General features: G+C 42.8%; 1 protein-coding gene across 2 annotated transcripts in view; it reads right to left on the bottom strand.

The window, feature by feature from the left end:
• Farsb (phenylalanyl-tRNA synthetase subunit beta) overlaps window positions 1-16454 on the bottom strand; it is a 59226-nt gene that overhangs the window by 15111 nt on the left and 27661 nt on the right. Inside the window, exons 15-17 of one of the 2 annotated variants that reach the window (XM_006245189.5) lie at window positions 14011-14128; window positions 2068-2223; window positions 1769-1903 (exon numbers count right to left, since the gene is read on the bottom strand). In XM_006245189.5, the coding sequence (XP_006245251.1) occupies window positions 1770-1903; window positions 2068-2223; window positions 14011-14128 (408 nt within the window). In that variant the 3' untranslated portion in view covers window position 1769. The remainder of the gene's footprint in view (window positions 1-1768; window positions 1904-2067; window positions 2224-14010; window positions 14129-16454) is intronic. The other variant, NM_001004252.1, reaches the window with a different exon arrangement.

The raw sequence follows: 16454 nt of genomic DNA on the forward strand, positions 1-16454 counted from the left end.
CAAAAGAAACATGAAGACCTACAAGGAATTAGAAAACAGTTCTAATCACTGGATGGTGGGCTTGATGGCACACACCTTTAATCCTACATTCATTCAGGAGGCAGGAGGAGGCCAATCTCTGTGAATTCAAAGTCAGACTGGTTTACACACTGAGCTCCGGGACCATCAGAGTTACATGGTCAGACTCCAAGAGTAAGCTGGCTGGTAGAGACAGACTCCATAGCCCAGCAATCAGTAGGCAGGGCAGGCGGAGCTCCTGAGTTGGAGGCCTGATCTACAGAGCTAGTTAGTTCCAGGGAGAAATGAGGAGAAGGGAGGGAACTGGGTGGGGATGAAGAGAATAGTTATAACTAATAGATACTTTGTAATTTAAAAACAACTCTAGGCCAAAATAGCAGATACTTTGTATTATGGAAATTAGATGCTAAAAGTTCTCTATTGGTTTGAACTTTAATATCCACGTGATTCAAATTACTTAAGTTTGAAATTACAAAAATATAATTTTTAAGATCAACACCTAATGGCTGTCATACAAGGCTCTAAATAATATAGACTATGAAAATTTCCGTATGTTGGATGCCGCTATTTTTATCTTCTGGTGGCATCTGACCCTCACTCTTAGACAGTCCCTCTCACTGCTCCTCAGTACCCTGCAAGGCCTCCCACCATGGACTCAGCACCATTCTTCCTGCCTCCAAACCACAGGCTGTCGCATTAATCCCACTGCAGTACAGACCTGCTATCACCCACCCGCTTCAAAAGAAGCAGAAGCCTCTACACTTTCTAGCTAGCTGAAGGCCCTCGCCAGCATCCAGAACTCCTTCCACAGCTTGTAGCCACACAAATGGCCTTCTACTCTACATGCATCCCACAGTACTCACCTTCAGATTTGCCCATGGGCTCTGCGGAACAGAGCCTGGCCCTATTCTTTCAGAGACCCTGTCACTTCCCCCAGCTCATTTCTACAACTGTACAACCGCTGACAGCGTGTGTGCAGCAAAACCTGAAGCAACTGGAGGAAAAGTCCTGGGTTTGACATGAACAACTGGGCCCAACCCACACAACTTGCCTCCCCTGAACTGCTTCACTTATAACGCCCAGATATTGTACTACATGGACTCTAAGATCCAGTTCCAGCACTGGACTCTACTATGCAAGCATAACACATTCTCACTGGATCACATCTGATGGGAAATGTATAGAAATGCCTAACTCCTATGACTATTAAACTGCTCAACTTTATGTGAGAAACAGCCCAACATAGCTAGATATTTCAGAGCTATTTTAAAAAATGGTTCAAAATAAAAAAGAAAACAAGCCACAATAAAAAAGAAAAATAGAAAAAAAACTCTGAGAATTAAGAAAATAAATATAAGCAAAGCCCCAAAATATTTCCTCACCAAACCTCACTATAAATAACTGCTAAGTAACACTTTCAAAATGAAGGTTCTGGTGGAAATTTAGGATGCCAAATCCAGTCCTAAAAACAGCAATGTAAACAGCAGGAATGAGTGATAAAAATACTTGGCTTCAATTGTTTCTAGGTTTCTTGTCAAAGAAAATAAGCTTAGATTCAAGCCACAGGAGAACAAACAGCAAAAGTTTCAGAACTCCTCGGACAAGGAGAAAGCAGCATGCTAGGAGCACACACGTGGCATTTATTGGTCTAAATTAAAGCCAGAGACTGGACTGTGCTTTTGGCAGTGGATTCCACCTTGCTCCGTGATTAACAAGTGAAGTTTTCACAGTGGCATTCTTCTGGCCTTGCCTCAAAGCTGCAGGCTGCCCTTCAGTCGTCCGAGCCTGCAGCCTGCGCTCTCCGGCTCACTGGTGCCACAGAGGTCACTTGCAAAAGCAACACTGCAGCAGCTCCTAACCATTTCCCAGAGCAACTCCTGAGGTTCTGGAGGGAAAGAGAACAGTATATTCTAGAAAATACTAACAATTAAAATAAAGTTCTCTGCCCTTTACTGCCCACACTCTCTAAATCAAAAGCAAAATGAAATGGAACTGGACTTTATGAAAGCAGGATGCGCCTTTCGTCACTCGCCGACTCGGGCATCTTACCTGCGGAGGCTTTGATCACGTAGCCCCCACTTTCCTCACCGGGAGGCACATCGAGCAGCTGCATAATTCTGTCCAGCAGTCCATGGATGATCTCAAACCCAGGATTCTTGTTGTAATAAACAGCACAGAGATGCCTGTAGTTTTTTGCGCCTACATCTAGAAAAGCAAAGATGACTTGGTCAACGGGTCACATTAGCCATTATTTAACCAACGAAATTAACAAGAGATTAGCAGATTATTTGACACCAAGAGGAGCAACCAGCCTCAGAAATTGAAGACAAGATCAAACTACTTAGCCACCCAATTTTCAAAGGTGTTTACTCTGGGGAAGGCTGGCCCCAGGTGGAAAGGTTTACTACAGAACCTACTTGTAGAACCTGCTATAAACACTCTAGCACAATGTACCAGTTAATGATTCATACTCTGTCCTCAAGATACCACCGCAATCCTACTACTAAACACCTGAAGAGCTTTCTGCCCAACACGCACTATATTATTTCCAGTAGAGACACAGAAACCTAGATAGGATGAGTGCAGTACAGTCACTCCTTGGAGCACTGTGGAGGTTGTGGGAAAGCATTCTGGGAAAGCACTCCTTAATGGTCAACAGCGAACACTTATAACAGTAAAACAAACAAAATCCTGGGGAGATTGCTGGGGATTGAACTGAGGACTTTGCTGTACCCCCAGATCCTGTATTTTTTTTTAAAGGAGGCCAAGTTAAAAAGGAAACCAAACTAAATTATGTTGTTCAAAGAAAGAACCTGCACAGGTTGGAAAATTAAGAAGCAAAACAAGGCAGTAACTATCAGCAGAGTTGAGAGGGACGGCACTGCAGCAGAAGCGTCACAGCAGACTCCGAGGATCCTGGTACATTCCATCTCTTAGCCATGTTATAATTACAGCACAGTACTGTTTACCTTATAATCTTAAAAACAAGCTGTGTGATGTATACATAGAATTCTACATAAACCTTCACAATAAAAGCCCGGAATGAGGGGCTAGACAACTGACTCGGTGGTTAAGAGCACTTGGTGCTCTTGCCAAGACCAGGTTTAGCTCTTAGCACTTCCCACATAGCAGCTTGCCACCATCCATAAGCCCTGGGAATCTGACCATCTTCTGAACTCCAAGGGCACAGATAAACAGACGAGCAAAATACTCATGCACGTAAAATAAAATTTTAAAAATCATTTTTTCATGAAAGAAGTAAAACAAAGGATGTTTACCAATCCAAAGACAACCCACCAAGAGAGATAAGCTACACATAGCCAGTCAAACCTACACGATCCCCATACTTGAGGTACAAAAGCCTTTCGTTTAATGTGACTGAGGGCAGGACCATGTGTGAAGGGACACTACCATGTACTACACCTTCCCCACACCTCACAGTCACTCTTACAGAAACAGAAATAGGAGGGTGGCTGTCAGGGCTGACAGAAAGGAAGGGTGGAGAAGTGCCGTTCACAGAGCTCCAGCCCTGTGTGCTGAGACCGTTTTAGTGGTCTTTCACACAAGAATGTGTAGAACTGCTGCTGTGCTGTGCACGTAAAAGCTTACTAAGAAGGTAGTTTGCATCTGTATTTTAAACCACCACAATAACTTTTAAAAGTACGTGACGAATCAAAACTATACAATAGAGCCATAGTAACACACATCCATGCATAGGGAAAAAACGACTCAAATGAAATAGATCTAATATTTACCGGTTATGCCTCGAAGAGATCATTTTTTTCTATGTTTGTGTTTGACTAGTTTAAATCTTTCCAAGACTAATATATGTTACCTTAAATAAAAATAAGACAAACTGCCAGACAGTGGTAGCACACTCCTTTAATCCCAGCACTCGGGAAGCAGAGGCAGATGGATCTCTTGAGTTTGAGGCCAACCTGGTCTACAGAAAAAGTTCTAGGATAGCAAAGGCTAAGCAGAGAAACCTCCCCCAGCCACCCAACCTGACAAAGACTCACAACCCAAGATGAACCCCAGTGGATAACTGGGTAATGGACCAGTGGATAACTGGATAATGGACCAGTGAGACGGCACTGCCACATCAAACTGTCAGTGGACCTAAAAGGTGGAAGGTTCTTGGAGGCACTGTAGTGAATCAAAGAAGCCAGCCACAGAAGGCTACAGGACATAAGACCCACTCACGCCATGGTAGAAAAGTGTATTTCACACAGCTAAGACTAGATGGTAGCTGTATAAAGTAAAATATGGGGCAAATGTGACAAAATGGGAAATATGGAGGACTTCCAGGGTGATGTTGTTCAGGTGATGATCTAAAAAGTGCACAGCACATAAAGGAGGACTTGAAGTGGGCGGCGGCAGCATTTAACTTGAAAACTAGCACACACTAGGTAACTGGAGACACACAGCTCTAGATACAAATTCAAATGCACTTGGCCTCTTCTACATTTTAAATTAGGAGAAAGGAAAACCTGTCTGGGAAACAGAGTGAAAACTGAGCTGCCTCTGCTCACATGGACTGAACAACACTCGCCTGCAGCTTTCCACACTCAAAAGCTACTAGCCACGCTGGCACAATGGCCTTTCATCGCCCCGATAACCAGATACCGTGGCCTTCAGGCCACCCGTGAGCTCTGTCAGGGACTGGGTATCTACCAACAGCCACTGATGTCATTATTAGCTCAAGACACTGCAAGCAAGGATTACTGCTTCTATGGAGCAGATGGAGAAGCCAAACCTCAGGGCAGTTAAGTGGAGTTGCCCAAAGTCAGCTAACTAGCTCAGGCTAATCATTATCAATTCCACAGCTATGAAGTTACAATCAGGACTCGCTCAGAGCTGACCAAACCCCACACTCTCCACTGCCCTACAGAGCACCGTAAAGGATTTTGAAGGGAAACAGTATAAAGATAAATGCATGTGTAGCCAGAGAGCTGCTTAACACAATCAAAGATGTACACACTTGAAACATTTTTAGTACAAAGAACAGATGTTTTACTTCTCCAAAGTTTTTACGATTCTTTAAATTTTCGTAAGTCACTGAAATAAATTAGTTTTCAAAATCTGGAATCTGTGTCCATCTGTCCATCAACAGTATTTCACCTTATGGAGACTATGTTCTCAATAACTTCTGACTGAATAGACATGGAGAAGGAGCCGCTCTTGCTCACGCACTCACTCACCATTTACCACTTCTGCCTGCTGTGCTTGAGGCACGCTAGCCTTCCTCACACCGCAATGCCCAGACACACTGCAGGACTCACACAAACTAAACACTTAACTTCTCAGCACATAACTACCGTCTAGAAAGAGGCAAGCACAGGGAAGCAATTACCACACCAGGCCAGGAGCCCAGAGTGGACCCTATTCCAAGGCAGCATGAGGGATGAGTATTTCACTACCACCCCTTGCTACTGTTCCCATCAAGGACACAGAACTCTGCTATCCAAACTCTATAATCAAAGGTGCAGGGCTAAGATCAATATTAAAGTCAGGCAGGTATAAATGCCAGGTAACCCAGCAGCATGCATAAACTAAAGTGAGAGACCTAATTCTGCTCAGAAATGTGAACACACACACACACACACACACACACACACACACACACACACAGTCTTTCTCCTCCTGAAGGGAAACAGAACTAAATGACCCTTTCATACTACTGACTTGCTTCTGGGTACTCCTGCCATGTGGTCCCCATTTGCTGGTGTCACATGCCTCCACTTTAACACAGGCATGGACTGAAACCACTTTGTAGTTCCATACTCACTGTGAGAGAACAGGCCGACAGGAAGGCCGCCATTCAGAGAGCTCACCGATGCAAATGAGAAGCTGCTTTAGTTTGGCAACCTTTGCCTTGGAGTACTTTTCCCTAATCTCCCAATTATTTAAGTGAACCTTTCTTGATAACAGTAAAATATCTAGACCAAACCACAGCATTTTTAAAGCAAATTATGTGCTTTGAGGGACTATAGCAAAAAAAATTTACAGTTTAAAAACTGTTTTTAAAAAAGCTCTGGGAATGGGATTCAGTTGATAAGAGTGCTTTTGTAGCACTGCATGGTGACACTTGCTTGTCAAGAGGATCAGAAGCTCAAGTCATCTTTGGATACACAGTGAGTTTAAAGCTATCCTAGGCTACAGGAGACCTTGTCTTCAAAAAGGTAAAAAAATAAAATTAAAGTTTATCTCAATGAAGAAAAGTTTCAGCATGTTTATGACACACCTGGAAAAAAATAAACTAACCTCTAGGTCTAATTTTGCGATACTTTGAGGGCTATGCATTAACCTCATTATTTCGGTGTCTCCTCCCTACCCCAACACTGTTTTTTCACATTTTCCAAAGATGCTGTCCCCTCTGGATTTAGTTCTTTATATTTTGTTAAAACATTCACTGTCCATTCCCATCACCACCTACAGAAAAATGACTAGGCATGCTAAAATTCCCACCTCCTTGCCTTCTGCCCGAGAGGCCATATTACATCACAGGAAGTAAAGACTGCATGCCACAGAGTAAGAACTATTTAGATTTCATGCCAAAGCTAGGGTTTGTTGGAAATGCCTCGGTTCTTTATAACTCAGTTAACAGACCTCTTGTGTCATGCCATCAAACAATTCGCTTCTTAAATGGGCCTGCCAAGTATGTCAGCCTAAATTATCCGTGTACTGCACAGACTTCAAAGTGCTGCCTGGAGAGAGCTGATCTAAACCACCCAAAGGAGGAGTGGCTAGATGCAGTTCTGTGAGCTCGAAGAGTACAACAAATGACTTTCTTCTTTTTTTTTTTTTTTAAGGAAAAGAAAAGGGAGTGGCACATGGTGTCCTGAGCATGTGACTCTACTCATATCCTGGGCTTTGCCATAGGCTTCCAGGCAGTGCAGATCCTGTTGCACTGATGATTAGAGGGGAATTAGTGGTTTCTGGTAATCATATCATCCAGGGTACAGTCTTCCTTATGTCCGCATGAACCCAGACGCCTAAATAAAGATGCTGAACGAACAAACGTGTCTGGGGAGAACAGAAAGCTTCTAGAATAATCAAGGGCTGATGCTGTGCTCAGGCTGGAGATTAGCAGTAGGCCGGACTCAGAGAAAGAAGCACATCACTGTAGCATCTATGTCTACTTGTCCAGCAGCATTTTCAACACTGGTACTCACAAGACTTTAACTCGTGCCGCAGACCTACCTCCTAAAGGATTTCAGCACCTCTAAATGACCAGAGCTAATGTAGGGAAGCAAGAACCCTGACATCACCCTGACAGAACTATAAATTACCACAGAGGAAGTAACTCAGCAAAGACATGGAAGCGAAGGAGAGACTAGACAGGGAGATTAGCAGCAGTGACTGGGGACAAGCAGTGGGGGTGTGAATAAAACACAGGGCACAATAGCCAGCAGGTGCCTCTAATCCCATCACTCGAGGCAGAGGTAGTCAGATTGGAGGCCAGCTTGGTCTACACAGCAAGTTCCGACCAAGCCAGATGTACTTGTTATAAGAAGAAAGAGGAGGAGAACAGAAGAAAAGAAAATGGCATAGTGAAATCCATTTTATAGGTATAATTAATATATGTGATACAGTATTAGATGCCACATATATTTATACATATAGACATAACTAAATGCTGGGTATGTTGATTCATATGCACCTATAAGCGGGATGTTACTTTGAAGACAGTCGAGGTCACACAGCAAGACCTGTCTCAAAACCAACCAAATCAAAACAAAAAAGAAAAAAAAAATCAGTTAAAAATTTTAGAAAATCATTTACTAAATTATCAAATATTTAAATGTATATACCTAGGAACTAACAAATTGTTATTTCTAAAAATAAGTATTTGTACAAGGGAAAATGATACTCACTTAAAGAAATACTTTAGGAAAAGTCTCATAACAATCTATTCATTCACGCTCACTCTGCTTCCACATGGTAGAATATTATGTAACCATTAAAAATGAGATCAACAATATGCATTCAGCTAGGCTAGATTAAGTGTAACCACATCTGTGTAAACTATAAAGCTGTCACCTTTCTTTGTAGCTGCACACAGATAGACACAAGGACTGGCAGTGAATTAACTCTAGGTGTGGAATGACTGACAAGTTGTAGATCTTATTTTTTTAATTAAACAAAAGAACAAAACTCTTAAATCAATAGTACATGTTCATGAAAGCTTAAGGATATCAAGAATATATGTTCGATCGTAAGAAAGCAACAGCCTTCCTAAAATGCTTATCTGTGGCCGCACCAAAGCACAGCCCAGCCTTTGCTTTCGAGTGATGCTGAGAGTAGAGAAACAACTGTGAAAGGAACCTCTAAATTCTCAATGCATACAGGGAAGAAATTATATTCCTGAGGGTTGGCTTTTATTCTGTTAACATAAACCTGGAATGGATTTTTATCTATTAAAACCACAGTACTGGATGCATGACAGGGCACATCATACTCACGTTAGCAGATCTTAACTGTGGAACCAAGCACACTAAAATAACTTCTCTATTAAAATGGTATATTTACTCAGCTACGATGCCATCTCATACGCAAAGGATGCTGCTTCAAAAGTGTGAGCACCAGTCTCCTTCCACCCATGCTTTTTGAATTATTAATTGGAAATTCTACATGCCAAAAATATGAAATGGTGAAATTAAATTAATCCAGACCGATGACATAAGCCCTCTTCAGAAAGCCGCATTCCACATGTGGATGCTGGGTAATCTTCTATTATCTGAGGCTCCAGAATTGATGAGAGTGTCTCAGAAGACAGGTATTCACAGGCCTAACAGTGTTCTTCTAGAGCCTTCATCAAACACATAAGCATACCAAAAGTTATAAAGACCTGACCTTCATTTCACTCATGTATGTCTATTTTTTGTCGTGCCAGAGATTGAACCCAAGGCTTTACCTCTATGTCTAATGTTCTGTAACACACGGCAGGTAAACACTAACATCCATGTGTGTGCATGTGTACAAATAGTATGCTGAGGAAACAGCATATGCAAAGACCAAACAGTTATGCTCTGTGGCAGCCATGATGCTCAAGGGAGAGAGAAGAAACAAAACTCTGAAACAGATCTTGCAATTAAAGGCTTAAAACATAAATTCTTTATTTCCACATCCACTTAGGAAGGGTAAAAAGGAACAGAGCATCCTCTCCCTTAGAGCCGCATCTGGGACAGTGTGAAGTTTGGGAACTATTTAAGTGTAACCTAGAGGCAGGAGGAATCGAGTTCAAAGCAGGAGCCGCTCTGGAGGATGGAGGGAGGTCTGAGTCGTCAAAAGCTCGGAGTAGTCGTGCTTGGAGAAGAAAGGGAGGCTGTCTAGAGCCCTCAGTGAGAGCGCTAACCACTCCCTTAGTACAGAATGACCAGTCCAGACCTTCTGAATTGCTGGTGCTGAACCCACATTATCGGTGACTGAGATGCATGCCAGGCTGATCCTTGGATGAGCAGGTCCTGCTGGTCTGACCCTGAGGATATAAATCCCTTCAACCCTTCCCAGAGTCAAGCTTCTGCACATCCTTAGCTTCCCGCTCCTTTTAGACTTGAGCACCCTTGACCCAGAGATCCGTTTTCTCTTAGATTTCAGTGAGATTCTAGGCATGGTGGTAGCTTCCATGAGCACTGAGGGAGAAACTGTGACTGCAGGATTCAATTGTGTTTGAAAGGGAGAAGGCTGGAGTGTGCAAAATGGGCTAGCTTTTCCAGACAGGCAGTCTTTTGCTCATCCCTGCAGTTTTTCTGGCTTTTAAAAATATTTTGTTTACAGTTTGGTCATTCCTAACATTGAAAGGAATGAACTATTAACATCTGAAACCAGCCAGTAACTTCACAGCAGCCTTGCCTGCTCTCCACTGTTACCTCCCTGCTACAAAACTGAAAAACTTACCCTAGGGCAGAGACTGTACTCAGTTTCTTGTTCCAAAAACACATGCCACTCTGTCCAACAAAAGGGATAAATCAGCTTAGTCCCCTGAGTCATGACTAATTTTTAAAAGTGTTACAGCAGCTTCGGATCTTGAGGCTCAACAAATGCAGTGGCTGGCTCAGCCTCAAAAGCCAAATGTGCCTGATTTACAGTGGAAGTCTTAATGCTTGAAAAGTGTGCCTGACTTGGTTTCAAAACTGGCAGCCTTACAGCCGCATTCATCATGACGGCCATGAGAGGAGTACATGTTAGAGCAAAATGTCTGATTAGGTCAAGTAGGAAAATGGGAGTTGTCTTTTTCCTGCTTTCAGAAGAACTTGGGTCAGACAGGAAAACACGGAAATCCAGATTCCATTTTTGTTTTCATTTTGGAAGCTATTTTTGCCAAGCAGACACTCATATGAGGCTTAGGGGTGCTAGGATTTTCTCGGCATTACAGAATGAGTTGCTGGCAGTCGTAGCTCCATTCTCTGCATTCCCAGGGTACTTTGCACATTCCCTCCACCGGGAGCATGGATATGCAGTGAGCTCCAGGGTTCAGCCAGTCTCTGCCTCCCTGGTCTTGGTAAGTCAGGCACATGCTCGGTTTTTCACACGGTGCTGAGGAGCTGAATTCATCTCCTCCTGCATACGTGGCAAGGGCTCTCTTACATTCCAAAGTCGTATCTAGTTTCTACCATCGTGGTTAATTACACTACCTGGCTCGTGCTCACCACACATCTCTATTTTTTTGAACCCCATAATTTGGGAACTGCTCACTAAGATTTGGGGAACTCCACTATTAATTGGAAAATCCCGCTATTATTTATTTTTGGTGGTTTCAACTTTATTATTTAAAAAGTTTCATTTAGGAACACATGGCTAGCATACAGCTAAGCGAGAGAGGACTTCTAATTTGTCACTTAAAAAATGGTAAGTTATTCAAAGAAGATTTCTTTGATTGATTGATTGATTGATTGGTTGATTACTATGCCAGTGAAGTTTTCCCTGTAGACTTTGATAAAGTTAATGCTAAAGACCTGTCAGGGCAGGCGGCTCGGCGTCCATTTTGGCATTCCTTGGCAGAGTGCAACACAGCATTTTTTCCACAACTGGAATCACCCAGATCCACTTAGGTCTGAACACCATGTTGTCTTTCAATCCTGGTGAACTTTAGCATCAAGACCACGTGGCATGTGGCTACCCCAAGAAGAAGCAGTCTCTCACTATCAAGGAGAAGCAGTCTTTCTCTCACTGTCAAGGAGGAGAAGCAGTCTTTCTCTCACTATCAAGGAGAAGCAGTCTCTCACTATCAAGGAGGAGAAGCAGTCTTTCTCTCACTATCAAGGAGAAGCAGTCTCTCACTATCAAGGAGGAGAAGCAGTCTTTCTCTCACTGTCAAGGAGGAGAAGCAGTCTTTCTCTCACTGTCAAGGAGGAGAAGCAGTCTTTCTCTCACTGTCAAGGAGGAGAAGCAGTCTTTCTCTCACTATCGAGGAGGAGAAGCAGTCTTTCTCTCACTATCGAGGAGGAGAAGCAGTCTTTCTCTCACTGTCAAGGAGGAGAAGCAGTCTTTCTCTCACTATCGAGGAGGAGAAGCAGTCTTTCTCTCACTGTCAAGGAGGAGAAGCAGTCTTTCTCTCACTATCGAGGAGGAGAAGCAGTCTTTCTCTCACTGTCAAGGAGGAGAAGCAGTCTTTCTCTCACTATCAAGGAGAAGCAGTCTTTCTCTCACTATGAAGCCGCTGGAGTTTTAAGGGCAGCCTCGCTCTCCAGGTCACCTTTCACTGTGACTGTACCTACCAGGCCCTGCCCAGGCTCTCAGCCCACACCCAAGAGTGACAGTGGGCTCTTCCAGGGCAGGGCGGTGATTTATCTTTAAAGTAAAGTATTACATTAGTATGATTTCGATTCTCATAAGGGGGGAAAACACAAAAGAAGAAAATCCAATAACACCAAGTCCCTTAAAGGTTAGAATTAAAATTCAAATCCCATTGTCTCAGCAAAGCACAGCAACTCTGTTGGCCACCCTGAGCTTTTAAGCACTACAGCAGAAAATGGACATGACCCAAGCCAGCGGCATCTGGCCCTGGGACTGCCAGCACCCTAACAAGAACAGCAGTCACCATTTACTATGTGGCTAAAACTTTCCAAATGCAGTTCCACTGGATCCTTGCTACAGCTAATGAAGCAAGTGCTGTCATTACCCCATTGTACAGATGAGAAAACAGCCAGAGTTCAAATAAACTGTACCATAGAAAGCATGACTAAAACCCACTCCCTGTGGATGCAGTCTACACTGCTGCCTCCCTACAGATGCTGTAGATGCCCTCCTAGGCCAGATGACTAGGAGGGATCCACATGCACTTATTTAGAACACCGCATCAGAAAAGTTTTTGTTATGAAATAAGATCCAGGCCCACCTAAACAGAAAACATACTCCATCTCAACAAAAGGAAACATGTTTTCCAGATCGTAGACTCTGAGTCATTTAACTTCCCTTCATTTTCCACATGCTATTGATATGATAGAAAATATTAAAGAAAAAGAGTCAGCCAATGCAAGACAAAGCAGGATCAGACGGAAACAAACCATGGAGAAAGCAATAGATAGTTTCAACTAGGACAAAGGTTCAGAGTTCTCCGATAAGAAAAAGCACAACAGAAATGCAAATGTCCGAGCTAAAACAAGCCACAGTAAACCCAGCTCAGGCACGCGCACCTAGGGCTGAACACAACTCCGCACTGCTCCATGGCTGTAGCCAAACTGAACAGCAAAGGCGGCACCCAGGGCTGCCCCTCACTCTCACCTCACCCTCACCCTCCAGCCCTCCCCAGCCGTCAAGGAGCCCTGTCAGTTATATAAAGTATAAAGGACCCACTGCTGAAAGAGCATTGCAAAACTTTTGAGGAAACAGTGTAGTTACCTTAATCCTGGACTCAGAGTAAATGTGGAAAGAAACAGCCAAGGTTCACAGCCATCCTGGACTCTAAGTATATACACCAATGGAAAAACGAAGCAAGTCCTCCACACTCTAAATGGCTGCTACTAGATTTGTCACTTCAAAAACTTCTACAGACTCAGCCTGGAGTTAAGAAACACTCATAACCATAAGGGCTGAGGGGTGAAATCAAAGGAAGGCTGCCAGCAAAGTGGTCACTGGAGGCACTGCTCACTGAGGGGCCTCGGCACTTACAGGTCTACACAGACAATTGAACCTGAGCTTGCATCAGAAAGACAGACTTCCAGGAAAACCAGGCTTCCAAATTTCCTAAATTTATATTTATTGGATAATCATGCATCCCAAGTGTTAGACCAAAAAACTCTGCTATACTAAGCTAAGTACTTGAACTTACATACTTCAAATGGGGAAATTACAAAGCACACTCCCAATCCCTGTTACAGGAGTGCTGGGCAATCAGAGCCTGACCTAACACCATGACACAAACGCCACAGGGTGCAGGGAAGAACAGTTTCAGAATGCTCGGGGACCTTCCGTTCTCCCCTCCTTTCTTCTCCTCCCAGCCCCCTCTCAAGGCTGGTACTGAGGTGAGCTCAGGGACCCATGTATGCCCATGCCAGGGACTATGGCTGAACTCTATTTTCCTGCCGTCTCTGAGCTCGATAAGGAGGTGTTTCAGTAGGGCTCCGCATAGTTGCCGAATGCTTGATGAGAACGTGCTTTCCATCCAGGAAGCAAGAGACACAGCCACCAAGCCTAAGCTCTGGCAGGATGCAGACTCAAATAAGCTAATTATAAAAGAAATTTAGGAAACCTTGGGAGGGGGCCTGGAACACTTACATACGATATTTGATAATAAGTGTAAAACGATTTTATTTAGTAACAAACAACACAGCTGTGGTAGGGCTGTGTTTTGAATTACCAACTCAAGGATGCTCTGATAGTGAGGTACTAACTCGGATTTACTAAAATACTCTGAGGAGGGAAGTAGCAATATGGAAGAAAGAAACCTGGCTGCAAGCAGAGGAATAAGCATGCTAACATCTCTAAACGGGGCTGAAATTCACATGATAAAAAATGCTTAAGTACGCAAGCCAGCGGTGACTCCCTTACCTTTGCTAGGATCCTGGACTACGATGTCAGAGATCTCGAACAGCTTGAGAGGAAGGGGCATCTTCCGGTTTGCTGCAATGGTCTTCAGAAGGCCAGGAAGAAGGGTAGTGCGCGCCACCTACAGGCAAAGACGGAATTCACACTGACTCACAAAACTGGCAAATTGGGGAGGAAAAGGAGACAAAGCAAAAGCAAGCCAGCTTCCTGGCTTCAAGAAAAACTTCTGGAAAGGGCAGTGATGCCTTTTCTATTTTTAAATTCAAGTGCAGTTCACTAAAAGAACTGAAAATATTCTCCATTCCAAGTTAACAAAATAATCACCAATAAATATAATTTATACAGTGAGAAGCAAGTATGATTATTCCTATCTAAAAATTAGCTATTCCATTATAATTGTTAAAACTAAACTGGGTTTTCAAGGTTGCACATAGGCAAATTTTAATATTCTGTCTCCTTTCACAAAGTAATTGAAGTAGCCCAGGCTGCACTCCCAAATGCTCACATGCAGCCTATACTTGGTTCTTACATGCTTTGGGCTAGCTGGCTCAAACCCTCTTACCTGAATTTTCCACTTCACAATTGACTTTTACTATTTTCTGCTTTCTCTCTTCCTCATCCATTTATAGTAAATGCATGATAGATAGATAGATAGATAGATAGATAGATAGATAGATAGATAGATAGATAGAGACAGACAGACAGACAGACAGACAGACAGACAGATAAGTAGATGGACATAGTTTTCTGATCCTAACAGTGAGAATTAAAAGTTCAAGGCGAGCTTGGGCAACATCATTTAAAGCCAGTCTGAGCTGCCTGGCAAGACCCTGTGTCTCTAGCCCACCATGGGAATGCACATGGAATCCTAGCACTTGGGATGCTGAGGAAGACTGTCACGTGCTCACAATCAGTCGTGGAGATACAGTGAGCACTGGGCCAGCAAGACCATCTCTCAAAGAACAAAGTGGTTTCCTTATATTTAGTTGTTAAATCTACTTTTTAGTTCTTTGCTCTAGTTTCCTCCTTTCTATAGAGGATTTATTCCAAGATGCTCTAGGGATATCAGAAACCAATGCATTAGGACCTATGATAACAGTGTATGCCCTGGGTACAGTAAGAGACCTGTTATGACAACTAATGACACACTGTAATAAAGGTTAGCCAACACAATCTCTTTTCAAAGTATCTTATATTACTATAGACCTTAGCAAGCTTGTTACATTGCTTTTTGGGTCTTGGGTTTTTTAACCCCATAAATTAGACATTTTCACCTTTTAAAAGAAGTATTTACTGTTTGGCATATCAACTATGTGGGTGGGCTCCAGGGATCAAACTCAGGTTGTAAGCCTTGCTGTATAAATCCACTGAGCCATCTTGCAAGTTCAAGTTCCTCTAACTAGATGACTGGTGCCTGTCTGTAACCTCAGCCCCTGGAGGTAGAGGCTTCTAAACAGCTTACAGCCTACCTGCGCTAACTACGTGACTTAGTTAGGGTTCCTATTGCTGTGACAAACACTTTTCTAAATCAACTTGGGACGGAAAAGGTTGATTTCATTTTACTATTCCAGTTAACAGCCCATTGTTGAGGGAAGTCAACACTTTAGTTCAGGCAGAACAGGAACTCAGACACAGGAAATGACGCAGGAGCCATACACAAGTGCTGCTTACTAGCTTGTTCCTCGTGGTTAACTCATGCCTTTTTATAGCACCTAGAACCAGCAGCCCAGGAGTGGCACCACCCAAGTGAACTAGGACCTCCTCCATTAATCATTAAGAGAAAAGACCAGAGGCTTTCCCCACAGGCCAAGCTGCAATCTGGTGGGAGCATTTTCTCCATTGAGGATCCAAAGCAGCAACAAAAGAGCTCTAAATTCTTTTTTTAAATTTGTCATTCTCCTTAGCATAGCGGTAAATATCCACACTTATCAATGTTTTTTGTACATATAACCATTAATTTCTTAGTTCAAATCCATCAGCAACATAAAAATTTAAAACCTGAGCCTGGTCAAACTTCAGTTCTAACTACTAATTTATGAGAAATATAGGTGACCACTAGTATGTATTCATCAAAATCCTAATTGTGGAAAGCCTGCAGAACAAAGGGCCTATATTACTAAACAAATAAAGTAAAAGAAAGGAGGTGTGTGAGAAAGATGATGAGGTGCGGACTGAATGAGGGACTAATAACCTATAGACTATGCTTAAACAACCAGCCAACTCTAATGTTGGGAATCCCAACTAAAAAGAAAAGGGCAGTTGGGAAGACTTACACAGTGACAACCATTTGAAGACTTAATATTACTGTTAACATGGGGACAAGTGAGAATACTCCATAATCTTGTTTATAATAATTGCAATCAAAATTTACATATTTTTCCTAAATAGTATTTTTCTTCTCTTCCCATGCTATAAAAACTGTCAGAGGAGAACACAAAGTTAAGAAT

This window comes from Rattus norvegicus, chromosome 9, assembly GCF_036323735.1.
Source record: "Rattus norvegicus strain BN/NHsdMcwi chromosome 9, GRCr8, whole genome shotgun sequence".
Classification (NCBI taxonomy): domain Eukaryota; kingdom Metazoa; phylum Chordata; class Mammalia; order Rodentia; family Muridae; genus Rattus; species Rattus norvegicus.